Source organism: Corvus cornix, chromosome 14, assembly GCF_000738735.6.
Source record: "Corvus cornix cornix isolate S_Up_H32 chromosome 14, ASM73873v5, whole genome shotgun sequence".
Taxonomy (NCBI): Eukaryota; Metazoa; Chordata; class Aves; order Passeriformes; family Corvidae; genus Corvus; species Corvus cornix.
Genome location: NC_046344.1, coordinates 5,392,465 through 5,412,017, shown reverse-complemented (window position 1 = coordinate 5,412,017; position 19,553 = coordinate 5,392,465). Strand labels below are relative to the sequence as shown.

The 19,553-nt window shown below is 41.6% G+C and overlaps 1 protein-coding gene across 7 annotated transcripts in view; it reads right to left on the bottom strand.

Annotated features, from left to right (window-relative positions):
- Positions 1–19,553, bottom strand: part of SDK1 (sidekick cell adhesion molecule 1) — a 387,822-nt gene that overhangs the window by 127,279 nt on the left and 240,990 nt on the right. For all 7 annotated transcript variants that reach the window (XM_039560133.1, XM_039560134.1, XM_039560135.1 and 4 more), the window contains 6 exons: positions 17,502–17,585; positions 12,185–12,379; positions 10,873–10,989; positions 10,455–10,622; positions 8,370–8,472; positions 7,105–7,281 (listed from right to left, as the gene is read on the bottom strand). In XM_039560133.1, the coding sequence (XP_039416067.1) occupies positions 7,105–7,281; positions 8,370–8,472; positions 10,455–10,622; positions 10,873–10,989; positions 12,185–12,379; positions 17,502–17,585 (844 nt within the window). The remainder of the gene's footprint in view (positions 1–7,104; positions 7,282–8,369; positions 8,473–10,454; positions 10,623–10,872; positions 10,990–12,184; positions 12,380–17,501; positions 17,586–19,553) is intronic.

The window sequence follows — 19,553 nt, the reverse complement described above, 5'->3', positions numbered from 1 at the left end:
CTGATGTGTTTTAAGAGATAAAAGCCCTTCAACATTATACTTGAGCATGATTTCTGCTACTTGTCATCCTGGTTCCTAAGGAAGATGAGAATTTTGGAGTGAAAGAAAAGCAAGGAGGGCCAGATTTACCCATTCAATCTGCCCTCCTCCCCAGGAAGGCTGAGGGTGACCCTTCCACAGCTCAGGCCAGAGCAGAAAGCCATGAGGGCACTCACATGCTTAAATTAAAAACGCAGTAATTCCTGGTTCTGATGTATTTTGCCACTGAAGGCTCAGAGTTATTTAAAAACTGCAACTCCTCAGCCACTCACAAAAGTAAATACAGGGTCTGGCTCCAAGCCAGAACAATAAATATGTCCTGGATTTCTGTTTCTACTGGAAGATTGAGGAACATATGGAGAGCCAGACAATAGTTTTATTATTTTTCTGTTAAAGCCATGAATGCTTTTGTTTACGCGTTTCTGATGGATACACACAATGGAGTTAGCACCAAAAAAAAGTATATATTGCTGGAAGAGCCAAAGAGTGGCAAGAAAAATACACAGCTAATGAGGCACCAGAAACAGAAGGCACTTCCCTACCCACCTCTCTCCAGGCAAGAGGGGTTGATATTTCCTAAGGCTAAACCTGAGACTCAAAGCCTTGTCTCGTCTCATTTGACTTTAAATGCATAACCAAATTAGCAGCACAGTGACCCCAGGCTCTTTCTGTAGTGAACATGGAATGACACCTCAGGGTGTGATTCAGATCTCAACTTCATTAAATCGCTTGCTTGAGATGCCTTGATGGTGAGGGGTTTAAGTTGACTGTTCTCACCCCTATCTGGGCGTGCACTGACAACTCAGACATGGCCACTTTTGGGCTAAAACAAACATCAGGCACAGCAAGGAGCATGTGTGGGCCCAAAGGGAGCAGATTTTGAACACAGCACTGTGAAATTTTGGACAAACACGTTTAGGGAAGAGGGGGACCTGCAAACAAAGCAGGAGGGCAGCTGCCCTGCGAGACACAGTGTGGCTGTCATTGTAAAGTGTGGGCATGTAAGATATGGCCATTTACCCAGGGACTACAGGAGTGTGCTGCTTAATTCTGAATGAAACATTAAATTATAATAAACATTAAACCTCCACCACAATTTATCATTATGTCCTAGGCAAGCTGGTTGGAAAAGTTTTTGTGATTAAGCTGGCAAAGGTAATTACTGAAGGGAAGAGTGAAACGTCTTGTTGCTACATGGCTCACAGAAGTCCCAGTCCCCACTTCATTTATCACCGGTCCCTGTGGGGAAGAGCTCAGAGAGGGGCTGTGGCTCCAGCTCCTTCTGGAGGATGATGGTCCCAGAGGCAGCAATGTGGGAGGAATGGCTGAGGGGGAGCTCACAGCAGATTATCCCCATGTAACTGCTTTTCTGGGCAGCAAAGGAGCACTCCTGGTATACATTACAGATATTTTCAAGGTGTGCATTTACTGCCCTTGACCTCCCATACATTAGAAGGGCTCAATTAACAGCTCACTTGAAGACAGAGACTACACAGCTAAGAAAGACTTAAAAAGCTCAGTCTCTTTTTCCAAGTGCGCAAGACTCAGAAGACTTTTGAAGAAGAGGGGACATCCCCTTCTCCCTGTTTTTTAACAGACAAACTGAGTTAAAACCTGGGGTTTTGTTTGCTTAGGATTTGGGTTTAGCTGATTATTCTCTCCGATTGACAATGACAATCTACAGCAGTACAAAGGAAATGGGCACTTTCTGCTCAGAGATTGAGCAGCGTGAGCTGCTGCCTCCATCCAGGACACCACAAATATCCCAGCCTTTACCCAAACGTGTCCACGCTGAACAGCAACAGATGGTGCTCACAGATTTAAACCCCTCGAGGCAGACAGAAGTGGTGCCTAAGGAACACACCTGGACAGAAGTAAATATTTAAAGCTACAAAGACATTTCAGCTCAGGACTGTGCCTCTCTTGTTGGAGTATACAGAAGCAGAGATTAATAAGTGGTAATTTCCACTTCAGCAAGCACTTAGGCTTTGTCTCCTTCTCATTTGCTACCACATACCCTGTGGAAGGGATGATAAATGAGACCTGTACCACCATCATGAATATTCACATTCCCCAAAGAGATCATTGTTTCTATTTTTCCTTTAAGGGGATTACTTTTCCTTGCTTCTAACACCCAAAAAATTATTACAGAGAATTCTAATTTCAACCCTTTCTCAGAGTGAGGAGGACCTCAGAGTAGAACTGGGCAGCTTCTAATGCTGGATGAGGTTTAGGACAGTAACACCCAGAGCACTGAACAGTCCTTGACCAGACACTGCAAGTGCAATTCCAGCTTTATTATCTTTCTTTTGTTCATTAAAGCCCCAACAGGAAATACATGGAAGTTTTTCAATATAGTGTTTTAAAACCTCACTCTTCTAATGCTGAAGAGTTGCACGGAGGCAAGTTTTCCATAACTTATTTTGTGTGATAGCAAAATATGTCCATGGACACTTTAAAATCTGTAATTGATAGATAAGCTCAGGGTTAATGGCATTGCCACCAAGGTGACCTGAGGGAACTCTGACAAAGCAATTAAAATAGTGCATTTGCAAGAAAAGAACATGAAGTCGTTGTGACAATCTGGGAGAGAAATATTAGCCAGTTGCAGATGATACATGCTCAAAACAGAAACCCTAATGTTTTGAGTCAGCTCATCACTGCCAGAGGGCAGCTGAAAAATTCACTCAGCAAACACACAGTGTTTTATAAAATTAGCTAAAAGCAGACTATTTGCTGAGGAAAATAAATCAGACATGGTTTGGAGAGACTTCTGAGAAAAATGGTCCAACAGCAGGTAATTAGAGAGACTGTGACTGAAGAGGGGATTACTAAAAAGGCACAGGAGATTAAACAAGTTTTCTTGTCAGTTTATGAAAAGCCCTGCTCCTATTTCATAAACGATTCCCTCAGTCAGGTCCAGCAGGCAGGGTCTGCTCGGGAGCAGGTCGTTCATCTGCCACAGCCGATAACGGCACCGGGCTGAGGCAGGGAGGGAACGCGGCACTCAGCCCCGATGGCTCTGCTTGGAAAAGTTTATAATGGTTTAAATTAACAAACGTGGCAACTGTTGCTCAGGACTTTGCAGTTTCTCTTGCAGAAGAATCCTCTCCAATTTATAAACATTGGAAGAATTCGTGTGAGGCAGCCCTGAGTTTTGAGGCTCTTTGTCTCTCGCAGGTCTGTAACAAGGTGAATTTTTGGAATTAAAGGGTTGCCACGTTCCAGAGTGCAGAGATTTATTTCCCATTTCAATTTGCTCAGATCTAGAGATGCCTTGGGAAAGGGGTTTGAATTTTATGCTTTCTTTTTTCTGAAAACACCTACATTCCTGCTATACCTTCAATGACAAACACACACAATGGTATTTATTTCAGAGTGCATTTCTGGGCAATATTTCTCCTTTGAGTATCAAGCGCACTCAGACTCAGCAGTGAACCTTGCTTCTTGGATGACATCTCAATAGAGAGCTTGGAAAAATAAATAGAAGCCTTCTTTCCAGCGAGGAAGGAATAATTTATTTTCAAGTTTGACATTCTTCCTGTTTTCACTCCCTGCAGAAAGGAGAAGAGATGGGCTATGGGAACCAAGGGATGTGGGATCTGTATCAAGTTGTGTTTGTAATGGGACGTCATTTTTATCTCTTACCCTGCATTGGTCATACTGATTTTAATTTTAGCAATAATTTTTTAATGGGATATATTGGGAAGAAATTGGAAGAAGCAGCAATTATAAATACTCCAGTAAAAAGGGTATCCAAATTCATGTATAGATGGCTGACAAAGGCAATACTGTGCATTCCTGGCAACCCACTGGGGTTTTTTATAAGTGGTTAGCTCCCCTCTCCTGCTTTTGAAGAAGACAGAACAATAATAGTTCTTTCTCTGATGAAAGGGAACAGAAAGAAGATGAACTTGCTGCCAGGAATAAATTGCCTATTTTTGTATTACATTGTCCTTCCCATATTTTTGCATAGAAAAAGAGCCTAAAAGATTTTACTATATGTTGTGACATAACAGAGGCTTGTACAGGGCTTTGATTTTCCAACAATGCAGCATTACCATACTTTCCAGTCACATTCATACAACAAAGAGATCCTCTAGCACGGGCTGCAGACGGGCTGATATTGAGCAGTGGGTATCCTCAGGCACAGACAGTGGTAATTCTGCATATTTTATACATCCTGAGAATCCTCAGGATACTTTGAGCCGGAATCAGCACAGTTTCCCATCAGGTGAGTGATACATGGTGATAACTCAGCTTATGCAGCTTTAGGAACAGGCTTTTTTCCATCTGTATGTGTTTCAGGGTGGTTTTTACAGGACTATAAAAGTAAGCTAAATGAAGCTGGGATGTTTCATGACATTCAACTACTTTCAGGATCAAACCCTAAGACTTGGAGGGATGCAAGAGAAGCAGGGGGCTCCTGACCAAATGTTTCTGATATGCAGTTGAGAAACTCTGCTAGGAGAAAAGCAAAGTCAGTGTAAAATTAAAATCTATTTCTTGCAGAATAGAAACATCACTCGCAAATGTTTTACCTCGTGCAAATCAAATCAAGTGATGTACATGAAGAATAAACACATTTAGAGGGAAGACAAATGAATGGAGTATCTTGACTAGCAATTAGTTTCTGCGCCCAAGTACCATCAGTGCAAAACTGATGAGCAAGGTAACCTTTGTCTGCACTTTAGCAAGTTCTTCATTAGTTTTCTGGCTTTCCTTTGCAAATATTTTATTTCTTCTTTCATGCTGAGGAAGATGATCCATCCTGCCTGCAGCACCAATGTATCTGTGCTGTGCTGTCAGTGCAGGTTCTGCCAGCAAGGAGCATCACCTTTCTCCCCAAGCCTGGCTTCCAGCAAGGGGAGGCAAAGGAAGAGAAAGTTTTCTTTCTTTCTTTCCAGAGATTAGAAAACTGGACCACTCAGAGATTAAATAACTGAAGGTCACCCTGAAGGTCAACGGTTTTCAACTGAATCAGTCTGAAAAGAAATCAGTAACAAACTTATTTGTGCCTTTGGAAATTCCTCTTGTTGGGCACAGAGGTAGAGGAGGAGCATGCTGGTTCCTGGGGGGAAAAAGGTGGGGAGACAATTGGAGTTGTCAGGCAAGGCTTTTTGGGCTACAATATTATCCATTGGTGACTGCTCCAGTCTGTAATTGGTTGAGAGGCCTCCTTTGAACATTTGTCTGACATTAGTGCTACTCAAGGCACTGAAGTGTAAGTGCTCATCGATGGGAACGTGCATGCCCTGTTTGTTAATGCTCTGCACAAGGGAATCATCGGGGAGAACAGGGAATGTTACAGATCTGTCATTCCTATACAAGCTGGAATTTAATTTAAGCTTTACTTCAGACGTTTCCTTTCCACATATTTTCTTCTTCATTTCACTCCTGTTGTATCATGTATCTCTCTTCCTCGTGGATCTGTGCTGCTGAGCCAAACGATAATGATGAAAGTTGCAAGGAAATGCAATGTTCTCTGGCAGTATTGCACTACCTGCAGCCCTGCTTTGAAAAGAAATGTCACAACTCAAGGTATTATTGAATGACTTATCAGTTACTCAACTCCTCTGAAAGAGTGGGTCTGATAGATTTCTTTAATTCCTCCAGGAAAAACAGGTGATGGGCGATCAGCAATAGAACATCAGAGGAAGTAGAGATGCAGGATTAAGAGCCAGCGCATGGGGAGCCAGCCAGCACAGCTGGAACAGCTGGGGTGCCTCAGCAGTGCACACAGGATGAGCCTCTCCCAACCAGCTTCTAGCCCAGATTTTATGGACCACGGAAGAAGCTCCTCAGTGGTCAGTGGGGAACTGCAAGTAAATCCATCCCCTGTGCTGTACTGGGCTGCACAGGGCAGCTTTTGCTGTTCAGCATTAGGAGACCATCCTGCTGCTGAAGTGTTTAGCACATATTTATAGCTTTGTTTCAAAGTCCAAGCTTTAACATTCTTTTCAGTCTACTCCATGATTTTCTGCCCTCCATTCAAAAACCGCCTCAGAGAACAGTGAGCGTGGTTATGCAGCAGCAATATATTCTGAATTGTCTTCTGCTCTTGGATTCCAACCAGCAGTAAAATGCACTCCGGGAGGAGAGCTGAGGAGTGCTTAATTAGAAAAAGAATGTATGACCGCTCTTGGAAAATGGGCATCTGATGGAGCCTTGGCACTGTCAGAATAATACAGTATCAAACAGCCCTCTACATAGCAAATCTCAGAGGTGAACTCATTACACTGCCAACCACACAATTGCCATCTTCTCAGAGACATCAGGCATGACCAGCAGAAACAGATGCAATTTTAGTTAAATTAAAGCACGTGACACTACTTGAGTAAATAAATAAATAACTCTACATAAAACATTACCTTCTTTTGTTTTTTTTTTTTAATTTGATCTGCTACACACTTGTACCAAATCCACAGCTGTTGCTTTTAGTGATAAAAATAAAATGAAAGTGCACTTCACCCCAGTGGAATGACAGAAATAGAAAATATGGAATCCTGTAATGACATTTTTATAATCCTTTTCCAGAACTGAATGGCACTTCAAGCATTTTCTTGTTTTTGTTTTTAAAGATTCAAAGGAATAAAGAAAGTCATACATAAAAATATTTTTTTTTCCTGAAAAATGATGTATAAAGAGAATGCAAGAGTAAGCAATGCCCATCCAGGGACCAGCTATTCTGATACATGTTTAACGGAGAAAAAAATACTAAAAGGAAAAAAACATTTTCTTGTTTCCAAACCTTGGCATCACAGCACAGCATCTGGGCTTTTTGGGGAAGCCCTACAGCATGGGGTGATGGAAGGATCCAGGTTTAAAGGGACCTTAGGAAGTCTCTGGTCCAAACTCCTGCTCAAAGCAGGCTCAGCTGTGAGATCAGACCAGAGTATTTCGAGGCAATTTCATTAGCAATGATCCAGGCTTAATTTCCCTTAAAAAACCCCACACCAAAAATCAAAGTTGCTGACTCTCCAGATCACCTAGAATTAAATGCTAGAAAAATACCTGAGGGTGTCTGAAACCAAGTGTAGTGAGCATTTGAGCTGGGGTACTCACATCACTTCCAGCCGAGCCGTTCTGGAGTCGTTTCCTCCAGAAGAAATGACCTCACAGGTGTAATCCCCGATGTCACCCGACCACGTCTGGCTGATGAGGAGGGTCCCATCCTTCTCTACCGTGATCCTGGAACTGCTGGATGGATTTATTACAACACTGTCCTTCTTCCAAAGGTACCTGAGTATTACAATGTTTTAGTTATTGATTACCCATAAGAACACCAGAATAGATTTATTTTAACTCTGCTGGAAGGTATCAGCTTCTGTCATCACATTTAAAAATGACAGGCCCCTGCAGCTACCTTCAAGAGCAGTGCCTTTTACAAATTTAAGTTTTAGATCAAGTGATCAGAATGAAAAATGTAATTCCATCAGAAATATTATGTATTTTACAAGGAAAAGATGAAGTACTCATAAATGTCCAAGTTCTTAAGTTCGCCCCCACTAGAATGTTAACTCTGCAGTTAATGGTGGGTGCTGGCCCAGCTCTGCCAAGGCTCTGTAACATTGGACTGCCACAATCAGAAACTTGTTGAAGGTTTTCTAGAGCTGAGGTATCAAAAACACACCTCCCAACAGATCACAGACGTGTGGAGAGACCACACTCACAATTTCCCACCTCTAACTGAAATTTTTACAGCCATATTTCTCTTTCTGAAGTTCTTTCTGCAATTCACCCTTCAAGCACTCTCCAAGCTCTTCCCTGCATTTTATTTCATTTGTGTTGCTTTCAGACTACATTAATTTTCATGGCAAATTTATTTTCAAGTTTTGAGCTTCCTCCAAATGCTCTAATGCAAATTTTAACCATCCAGACAAATTCTGGTTTCCTTTACACAGTTAGAACAGACTATAAGCCCAAGTTATTGAGTTGTTTCCAAAAACATGGGCATCTCTTGTGTGGCTTTTATGTACCCCAGAGTAAACACTTCTGAAATCCTATTCCTTCTCTTTGGCTTTTACTCTCATTAAGTATCAGCCTCTGACAAGTCGGTTTTATTGATAGTGTATTAACCTTGACAGCAAAATCATGGAAGGCTATATTGAAGTCATGAAGTGGAACATAGCTCATTGTAAATAATACATAAGGCTGAAATGGAAGATGGGATTTATATGATTAATGATACAGTGTACAACCTTATAATGCAGTAATCAGGGGTTTGGTGTGAAAATCTGGGGTCCTGAAACTTTTCACCTAATGCTATTCATACAGCTTATAAAATTAAGCTGGGATAAACCACACAAACGAGAAGTGACACCACCAACCTGATTGAAATTCTGGGATCGTGAGTGGCCTCGCAGCGCAGGGTGGCTGTGGTTCCTTTGATCACTGTGCTGTCCTCGGGAGGGCGGACAATGGAAGTGCGATCTGAAAGGAGCACACGGCACAGCTCAGGTGAAATTAGAGCCTTTTGACTCGGGTATTCACTCAGAGAGCAGCCACTGAGCCTTTGTCATTCAAAGCTAGCAGGCCACTGCTCTTCAAGCCTCTGCTGTGAAGGCTCCTCTCCCTCTAAAGTCATTGTGACACAGGTGACACGCTGTGGGGTCCAGAGAGCCACAGCAGCAGAGGGCATGAGTTGAGCCCAGAGGAGAAGAATGATAAAGCTCTCTGAACTCTCCCTGGGATTGTGCAAGTGTCTGTGGCAACTCCGTGAAGTCTTAACGAGTATGTGGAAGACAACACTGAGTCAGGAAACGAGTCACACTGTTTGAAGCAGCAAAACCACAAACAACACCAAGGAAAATCTGGGCAAGGAAGAACACACTTGAAAAATACCGAGAAAGAGGTGAACTTAAATGGCACCCTACAACTTCATCAACTCCAGGACAGAGGAGGAGTTTCTGGTAGAAAAATCTTCCATATCAGAAAAATATGTTTACTCAAATGTTTCAGAACATCCTTATTGAAGCACCTCCTGAGCCTCAGAACACAACAATTGCTGTAACTACAGCAACCAGAGCCGGTGTGAAAGATCCCCACTCTGTGTCACACACAGGAGCAGCAGCAGAGAGCATCGGCTGAGGCAGGGAGACAACCAGGGCGAGCAAGGAAGATATGTGGATAATGTTAATAAGTCCCAAATCCCTACAGCGATAATCAGCATCTACTGAGATATCTCGCACATGCAGAAGAAGGGACCATCAGCAAAATCAAAAGCTGACTCTAACAGCATGGAATTTTCATCATTACTCCTGGTGTAACTATGTAAGACTTCTGGCTCTATAATGATGCTGTTGCTACACAAACATCAGGTTATATTCACATTTCTTCCCTGCATGCAGTACAATGAACAGGAGCTATCTTTAATACATGTAACAACCATAGCTTTGAGAATTAATAGGAAGGATCTCCTTTACTTGATCCTGGATATCATTCAATTTACACCATCCTGATATCTACACCAACTCTATATTGTCAATAAGACATAAATACAACGGCCACGTGACACGAATACCTTACAGTCACTGCCAGAAATGTTTTCCCAAGTTCAAAAGGAAATATGTGGCCGATTGCAGACTTTGGGGATTAACAAATGCCAAATATGCACCACACATCAGCAGCATAAACCAGTACTTCAGGTGCTGGAGAGGAGAGAGGGCCACAACACTTCTCTATTAATCCTCATCATCTTCATTATTTTCAGTTGCTCTTAGTCCCAGCTCACGGATCATTATTTTGTACCTTGAGTAGCAAAAACCATGTTACACTTCAATTTAACTCACTTAGGAGTAACACAGGTGAACCTCTTGGATCAGACTTTCTTCTCCAACAGAAGAAATAAAAAACATAGAGATCAAGGGAAAATGGTGAATGGCAAAACCATTTCCTATGTTCACACCAGTCTGTAGCACGAGGGATAAGCTGAAATCTGCTGCACTTTGATTTGGCTTCCAGCAGCACCCAGGGTAACAAAAAAATACAAAAATATGAGGAAAATCCTATCTGTTGTAACTGTGGCCACAGCCTCAGTACCAGCACGGACTGATCTGTGCTGCCTGCACACTCCTGGAGGGAGAAACCACCTGGAAACAGCCAAATCTACAAGTTAAAAACTCTGACTTGCAATGCAAGATGCCAATGAAAAACCTGAGTAAAACTGTAATTGTGATTGAAGCTCTATTTAAATACACTTCCTTTCACAAAATAGAGATTTATATGCATAATTTTCCAAACAAAAAGGGTATTTGTGATAGGCTTCCTAAAATAGACACATTATTCCTATTAAATCATACAAGTACCTCTATTAACGAGAAAAGCATAATTACTTATGAAAATTTCCTGAGCGCACAACAAAAACTGATTAATACTTGATTAAAGTTAGACTTTAAACAAAGCATTATCCTTACTCCACACTGTCAGCATCACAAAAGCATTCAGAGCTCCTTCAGAGTTGGCTGCACAGCAAGTGTAATTGCCAGCATCCTGCAGGAACACGGGCGTTATCTGGAGTCCTCCAGACTCGAGGAGAACGAAGCGAGGAATCTGCACCGAGCCACTGGCTAAGATCTGCTCTCCTGAAACACACGAGGGGGAAGCAGCATGATTAGTGTCAGGTGGGCTCAGGGATCAGGCACTGCAATTCCAGCTCTTCCAAAACGTTACATCCTGCCCGGGCACCTGCTCGCAACGGCCCCACAGCAAACGCGCTGCTCATGGGATAGGGGAAAGGGGAAAGAGGCTCTGAATGGATCTACAGGATCTCAGTGACAGGAATGGAGAGGAAAATGTGGATTACAGCTCTTCTACAAGTTAATAACTGGCTACCTTTCTTCCAGGAGATGGCAGGTCGGGGAGCCCCTGAAACTTCGCAGGTCAGCACTGCAGTCATCCCCTCGGTGACTGTGGTGTCCTCTGGGGGCTGGATAAAGGCTGGTTTGATGTCTAGAATAAAAAATTCAAACACGCTCAGTGCATCAGCTCTCAGAAAGATCCTTTAACTATTATCATGGACTACTTTGCATCCACTTTTATAGAGCTGATCATGGAGAAGGACACGACCATAAGACATGAAAACCTTTCAGCAGTGACTGTAACCTTTTCTTATTCATCTCCCAGGAATTGTCTAATCCTGTTTATTACCTACACAGAAAATAAAAATCTATCAGCGCTTGTACCTGTACAAGTAAGATGGGTTAAAGAGAAAGGAAGATAAAGCTCAAAATGAGTGTTTGGGGGGAACTTGAGAAATCTAGATAAACAAAACTATTTTCCTTCATCTTCATAACAGAGTCCTTTAGGATGAAAGGCAACTTGAGAAAGGCATTAACTTTGAAACTTAAATGTCAGCCAAAAGAATTTAGAACCTGAGCCTTATCCAAGATATTTTCTAAGTTTCTTTCTCTCTTATTTTCCCCCAGTTGCATTTTATTGCAGTTTTTTTCCTGCAGTTTCCTAGATCTATATTGAACTGGGGCTGATTTATTTTCTGAGGCCAGTAGAAATTCTGGTTGGTATGTGCAAACTGCTCTTGGGCTAAAAATCAGCTTCCTGAAGAGAAGTTTAATATTACAGAAATGACTGTTAATAATCACTTTTAAAAGAGACTACTAGGATTTGTAATTCTTCCACAGAGAAGCATGCACGTCATTAACAAAACCATTTAATCTGACTTTTCGGCCAAAAAAGACATTTAACTTGAACTTTCTTTCTTTTTCCCAACTAAATGCAGTTGGGGACAAAGGCATATAAAATGATAGCATGCACAATCATGAAGCAGTAGCTCAACTTCAGGATAGAATTACATTAGAGTGGAAATATGAAAGAAAGATAAAAGTACTTCACAATTAATCTTTCTTTTTTTTTTTTTCCTTTTCACTAAGATCTCTTTTTTGCTGTGTGGAATAGATGAGTTCACCTCAACCTCTCCTGATGTCATGGAGAGCTTTTCCACAGGCTTCAGCAGATTGTGCTGAGGCCACAGGGGCATTTTGGGTTTCCTTACAGCTGGGGCAGCTACACTTGACTAGAAATCAGGGCTCTGTGGGTCAAACTACAGCAGCTCAGACAAATGTGATGGGTGTGGGGTCACCTACAGGGATGACACCTCCTGCACCCCGTGCCACCACTCCTCACTCACTGGTCACATCCAGGTAGGTGTAGGTCTGGATCTCCCCAGCTTGGTTGCTGGCGAAGCACTGGAAGATGCCGGCGTCCTGGGGCCGCAGCGCGTGGATCCGCAGCCCCCCGCTCAGCAGCACCTTGTACCGGGGGTTCTCCAACCTGCTCAGGGGAACTGAGTCCTTGTACCACACCAGGGTGGGGATGGGAACACCTATTCCAACAAATAAATCGCTATTAGTCTTTGCAAAGCACTGTCATGGTCACATCCCTGTTTTCCCATCTTTCTACACCAATTGTTTATATTTTTTCCGAGCTGCTTTAGATAAATGAAGGCTACATCTCACATTATCAATGGTAATAACACACTACAGGACACAAGGGAATAAAGCCAGCAAACACTGAAGGAGGAATGTTGAGAAAACATGTTATCAAATTACTTTCTTCACCCAATCATATTTCATGCTACTACAAAATAGGATTTGGAGCCATTTCATGTGGAAAGCCAGAATCATGCTCCTTAAACAGCAGCAGCGTGGCAATACAGCCACTCTGTAAGACCGTTCCATCCCAAATAACATTCCTCTGTGCTACTGTAGCTAAGATGGCTAAAATACAAAGGAAATAGCAAATTACACATGAAAAATGAAGTGCTCACATGGCTGTACTTGAGTCCCAATTTAGCAGCTTGGTTTGAGCCAATGTACAAGCAACATGTTGCCAACAATGGGATAGCTTTACATTATTATTATTTTTATTCAGTCTCAAGCTTCACCTGTTGTTTGAAAAAAGCAGGCATAAAGTGAAATAAAATTCCTAGCCTAGATAAAACTTACAGTCCCATTAATTCCTGTTTTCTTTCATGTGCATGTTCCACAAACCCTGACACAGTTATTTCACACATATTTTTGTTGCTGTCATGTCCCTGTCAGCTGGGATGAAGTGGCTGTAAATTTATTATACACAAATAATGTAGGATTCTTTTTTCCTCAAGAGATGTCAGGGGCCTAGAACAGTCTCAGACAGCTGTTCTCATCCCACTGCTCATATCAGACAATGTTTTATCTTGACATCCCAGAAATCCCTACTGGATCAAATGCTGGGGGTTCTCTGCAGAGATCAGAAGTGAGGCAGGTATTTTATTACGTGATTAGAAAATCACTGAGTAATTAAGATTGGAAAAGACCTCCAAGATCATCCCCTTCCTGAGCACCTCTCCAATGTCTGATCACCCTTTCTGGGAAGAAATTCTTCCTGATGTCCAACTTGACCCTCCCCTGGCACAGCTTAAGACCATTTCCTTTCATCCTGCCCGTTGGTCCCTGGGAGCAGAGCCTGACCCCCATCTCACTACAACCTCACCTCAGGGAGTTGTGGAGAGCAAGAAGCTCCCCTCCGATCCTCCTTTACTCCAGGCTGAGCCCCACCAGCTTCCTCAGCTGCTCTTCACAGGATTTACACTTCAGACCCTTCCCCGGACATGCTCCAGCCCCTCAATGTCCTTCCTGAACCGAGGGCCCAGAACTGGACACAGCACCCGGGGTGTTTTTGAACACATTTCACTTAAAACTTCAGACCTACACAACCTCTTGTAATAAGGTAAGAGACCACGAACTTAAATTCATGGGTGAGTGAAATTTGCCCAAATAGAAAAAAACAGTTTCACCAAAGCACGGAGGATGGGATGTCACTGATGAACTGAGCATCTGCAGACAATGAATTTCACTGCAATGCTGGCAGTCACTTGATGTTCTGAGAGATAAAGTGCCATGGGAAGATCTATATAATCATCATTATAATCTTAAAACTCCCAAAATTAAATACTACTGTGTTATACTTCCATTCATATCTTCTCTCAGTGTACTTATTCTCTTTATACAGACAAAAGCTGTATTAACTCTGGAAAGAATGTACAAACAATGTATAGAAATGACTAAAAAACAACATCCAATTGCTGTTGTTACTTTTATAAACACATATCATTTACTTCAATCACCTCTGATGCTTTTGTTCTGCTGATAAAATAAAATGTACTCATAATGCAGATAATCATCTCAGGAAGAAACCCACTATGTAGAGTGCATTGTCTGATAGAGAATAGACGTGGTGTAGGAGCTTGCAATAGGCATAATTTAAATTTCATACAACAGCCCATATACAGAATTAGCGTAAATTTCAATGTTCACAATTCTCGGTGAGAGTGTTATTCATCTCTCGAAAATCCTCCTGGGCAAATACAAATTATCACTGAGTAATGAAGAAACAGATGATGCAAAATGGAATAGTTCTCTTGATGCTGAGAAGCCTGGAAATGATTTCAAGTTTAAATAATAGCAACTCCATTTTCCCACACATTAGACTTGATAGGCACCGAGGAAATAATGAAATCCTGCATTCAGAACACTCAAACCTTTAACACTGGTGTCATTCCATAAATCCCATTCTACTAACAGTATTGGCAAACCTTCTAATCCTATAATCACTGTGAGATACACCTTCCTATCACCAACTCAGCTGACAAACTGAATATTACCATCTCTATTTCTCTACTTTTCAGTTACGGGTATCTTCCTCCACTCAAAGTTATGAGTCTGAATAATAGGATCTTATCTGAGCCCTCTGACGCCTGTCAGCAGCATTCATTTGGGCTTTACTGATCTTCCCACAGAGATTTGTCTGCCAAGTTGTACACATGCTCTCTTCTAATTTTGCTACCTGTTTGGTTGTAAAAATGGTTAAAACCCAGCTTCTCTTCTCTTCCTCTTCTACTCACCCCACAACCTTTCCTCTCCACACACCGCAAAGGAATTTTGCTTCTTTTCTTCTCTAAACAACTGGTGAAAAAATTATGAAGAGAACACACCTTATAGACCTTTTGCACTCTACCTTTCCAAGCAGTATCAGCCTGACCCTGCAGCTTGAGAGGTGAGAGTGGCCTAAAGGACTGGCAATAATAAATAAAATAACCTTCTTTCTCAGTTGTGTGCAGCACTATTCATTTTTCACAGACAAATTAATCTAGTGTCAGGGGGAGGAAGGGAAGGCAGGAAACAGAGATGCTGGTTCTGGCTTTGCCACTTCTTCTGTAACCTTGGGCAAATAACTTAAGGAACCCGAGGCTCAGCTCCTCCATCTGTGAAACAGCTGCTTGACTCTCTGCCAAATTTAACTTAAGAACCTCAATGAAAGGCTCAGGATATTCACTGTGTCATCTTTGTTATTTATTTTTTAGCACCTCCTCTAGATCCCAGTGAGCTACTGGGGAATCCCCAAAGCCTCTCTTCCATCTACTTCTCTAAACAGGTAGAACTGAAGTCCAATTAACTGCGTTCCCCAGACACCACCACCACTGCCTGCAGCTCTAAACTTTCCACAAGCAAATAAGAAAGAGCATTTAAAGGGAAGCCATTGAACATTCAGGGTGCATCAGCCACTGCTGGAAGATAAACAGCAGAGCCTGGTTCCTGTGGCCTGATACACTGAAACTCCATTACAGGGAGCAGGGAGCTGGTCGGTGCAAGTTGCAATTTTATTTACCGTTAATCTCTGCTTATACTGTGAAATTAATCTGTCTCTCACACATTCATAGTGCTCGAAGTCTTGGCAAATGGGCTTTGTGCACAGAACCTGATGGGCCTGGGGGAAATACAATCTGTCTTCCTTTTATAGCAAAGGTAGAGGGCAGCTCTGCAGTTTCCCCAGTGCTTCATTCTCTCAGCTCAGAGCAGGAAGGCAGCAACCTTCATTTGCCATCTTTAAGTGCTGGCAATTGCTAGATTTGTGTAATAATGGATCAAAACTCCTCTATGTCCTGCCCCTTGTAAGTCTGTGTTATAGATACTCAGCAAAATAATCCACAAGGAAAGAGGTTCTCATGCTCCTGCACCACATGCATCAGCAAATCAGATGTGCACTACAAGAGCTGAGCAGAAATAATTAGTTTTGTCTAAAAAGGATTCCCATATCTCCACTGAGAATGGTTATGAGTGCCCCATCAACCCGCTTGGGAACTAAACTGCTCAAAGTAAGAGTTAGGGTAAAGGAAGAGCTGAAGTCAAACTCAGGTCTCCCTGATTCCTCCAGGTTTTGGGTTGGGTTGTCTTGTTTTTTTTTTTTTTTTAATCCATGAAAAACATTTGAGACAGCAGTTTGGTTCCTGGGGAACTCCACTGACAGCAGGTCCTGCTGTGTTTTGCTTAAAGAGCTATTAATTAATAAGAAGACATTGTCTCTTATCATCTGATAGTTTCATTTCCATGAGAGCTTTTTGTAAGAGATCTCATCATAGGCTTCTGAAATTCCAAATCAGCAGAGCACCCTTAACACACACTTTCTTATCACACAGTTTGCAAAGATTCCTTCTAGAATAGCAGTGCTGACTCCTTCCTACATAAAACAAGGAGAAAAATGCTTGAATCATATTGGCAATAACATAATCATGCAGTAAAAACATCTTCATTGGCTCTGATTTAGAGAAAGGCACCACACAAGTAAGCTGTTAGTTAGGTTTGGGTGCTTTTTAAATCAAGGATGTGATCTTTTTCCTGAAGGATTTCATGGCATTTTATGTGTGTTGCTTCTTAAACTCAGCACCAGGGAAATTGAGAAAAAAATGTTCAGTCCCTTGCCAGAGTCACGTAGAAATTTGGTGACTTTGAGAAACCTGCTCTAAACACATCATGACAATGTCTCCTACCTTACCAGAGTGCTGAAATAGGTGGTGATTGCATTTCTGCGCAACTCTACTTGAAACATCATTTTAGTTAGGTGAAATTCTAGACACTGGAAGCCTTTTATAATAACAAACCACCAGCCAATTAAAAACCACATATATAAGTTCTCCTGCAGATTTCATAACTACATTCAGATGTCAGAGTTACTGACATTTCTATTCAGTATAAAAGTTCTCTTAGTTTTAGAAGAAAGGGCAGTGGAACTATTGGAAATAATGACTGTTTGCATTGCAAATAATGGGTTTCATAACCATGCTTTTCCCTCAGTCCATTTTCTGGCTCTAGATTTTCAAATCTCTTGTCTAGTGACAACTCTGAAGCACAGGCAGGGTCCCAGAGTGACAGGAGCAGGACTTGTGCTCCCCATAGACAAACATCAACGTGCCAGCATTATTCCAAACTAAACTAAATCACAAGAACTGCTCAACTCTCCAAGGGGAAAGGCCACCCCTCTTCCTTTCGTATGGGACCTGTGATAATCAGCAATAACACAGAGACTTCTAGACATTAAAAGCTTACAAAGATGGTTTGTATAAGATGATGTCTTCAAGACTGGACATGCACATGCCATCAATCCAGGTTGGAACACTTTTGCAGACTCACCCATGGCCTGGCACAGGATGTCCACGTCCTTCTCCACCTCAGCCAAAATCACATTCTGGGGTTCAGCCGTAAAATAGGGAGGTTCTTGAGGATGGGGAAAGCAAACAAAAGTCAGCAAGCAAAGCCACAGCAAAATGAAAAACAGGTGCTGATTAAAAAAAAATATTCATCACAGAATCTCTCCACAAGTATTTGATATAGGGGGTTACAAACAGTTTAGTTTGTCCAAGGTTTGTCTATTTGGAGGTGAGGTTTTTTTTGGTAGTAAAAGCATCATAAAAAAAAGAAGCTGACAAGTTTTGCTATGCTGAGTATGAATTCCAGAGCTGAGTCAATGGAAGGTAAAGATTTAGGGGTTTGTGCTGCAAATTGATGCTCAGAGCAGGGGCTACTTTTCATTTTATAGGACTGAATCATGGAACATGTTAATTCTTTGCTTAGAAAGGCCCTCCCAAGAGGTTTATAAAGGTTTATATTTGCAATGTAGCATTTTATAGGATAGTTTGCTTCAGTATCTAAAGTGCATTTCACCTCAGCAAGGCATGAAGCACCTCAAATAAAGTGCCATAGCATGTCAGGGAGTCGACATCAGAGGACAAGTGCAGCATAATTAAAAGAAATTCCTCTCAACTGTTTTATTTTATGAAAGCAAACAGATTTAATGCTTTAATTGAAGTTATAGTAATAATCATAAAAATCCCCACTTTATCATTAGGGCTAAAGAAAAGATATTAGATGTTTAATTAAACAAAGACCAGACTGCAGAAATTGCAGAGTTTGCTGGCATGTAACTCCTTCTTCTATGCAGCATAAAATTGAAGAGCATCATGTCAAAGTCCCAGAGGCACGAAGGTTGCAGTTATTATCATGGTAACTAAAGACTGTCAAAGTCTGTTCAATGCAATTATCATCTGAATACGGTTTTTAGAAGGATTTTACTTGATTATAAATACAGTTCTCTTGTAGCATAACCAAACTCACTGGTAAGTTTTAGAAAACACAGAAAAGGCAAGGAAAGTAGCTTATGAAACAGAGTTATTTTAGTTCCATTTTAAGGAAACTGAGTATGTTTTAAAATACGTGGGAAGCTACAACATCCAAGGTCAGCTGAGCTGACCTGCCCTTAAAACTCTTCACCAAACATGTCTGGAAAAAAAGACTTGTGGTTATATTATTGCTAGGGCATCAGCATTTTAGTAAATAAAATAAAAATCATATAAATTTATCCTGCAAAATCTTGTTGCTATCTGCAGCATAGCAAGTGTGGCTGTCACTGCACGGGGGTGACATCAGGAGGCACCAGGTCAGAACAGAAACTCCCCTTTCCCAGCACTTCTTCCCTCTCACTACAATAAAATACTTGCTTGGGTGTACAGAACTGTGGTCTCATTTGAGCACCAATGGATATTACAATTCTGTATTCATTCCAAATAAAGCCAATCAATATTGGTCTTCAGCACACCATGCAGGGGAGGAGGGGAGGTTGCAAACAGCCTGGAATAGTTGTTTACCCAGCAAAACCAATAAAAACAAGCCACCTGATTTATTATATTCTAATAATATTCATGTATTAACATTATTGATCCTCACTGCTTAAATATAAAGCTATTAATAAACATGCATAATAAGCTGTGATTTATTGCATATGATCTCATGCGTTAATCTCAACAACAAATTGAAAAGCTGAACATTTAATTGAAATTCACTGATGGCACACACTTTGACATGTTTGATCAGCTAAGTTGCTGAGTCTTCTGCAATTCATCTAAGTCCATGTTTTCACTCCGAGTACACTCCTTCCTCTCATGCCATCCTCCAAAGCCTGCCTGATGTTTTCCTTGCAGTCCATTTCTCAGGATGTTAACTTTTTAATTTCCAAACTTTCAGCCTCCTGTCCTTATCTATGTGTCCAGTCTGTGGCCACACACGTCAGTGTCCACACGTCCATCTCTCAGAGTAAAATTTGAATCTCTCACTCGGTGGCAATTTGATGTGATTGTGGGGTGAGGACAAAGCAGCACTGGTCCAAGAGAGCATCCAGACATTCCCTTC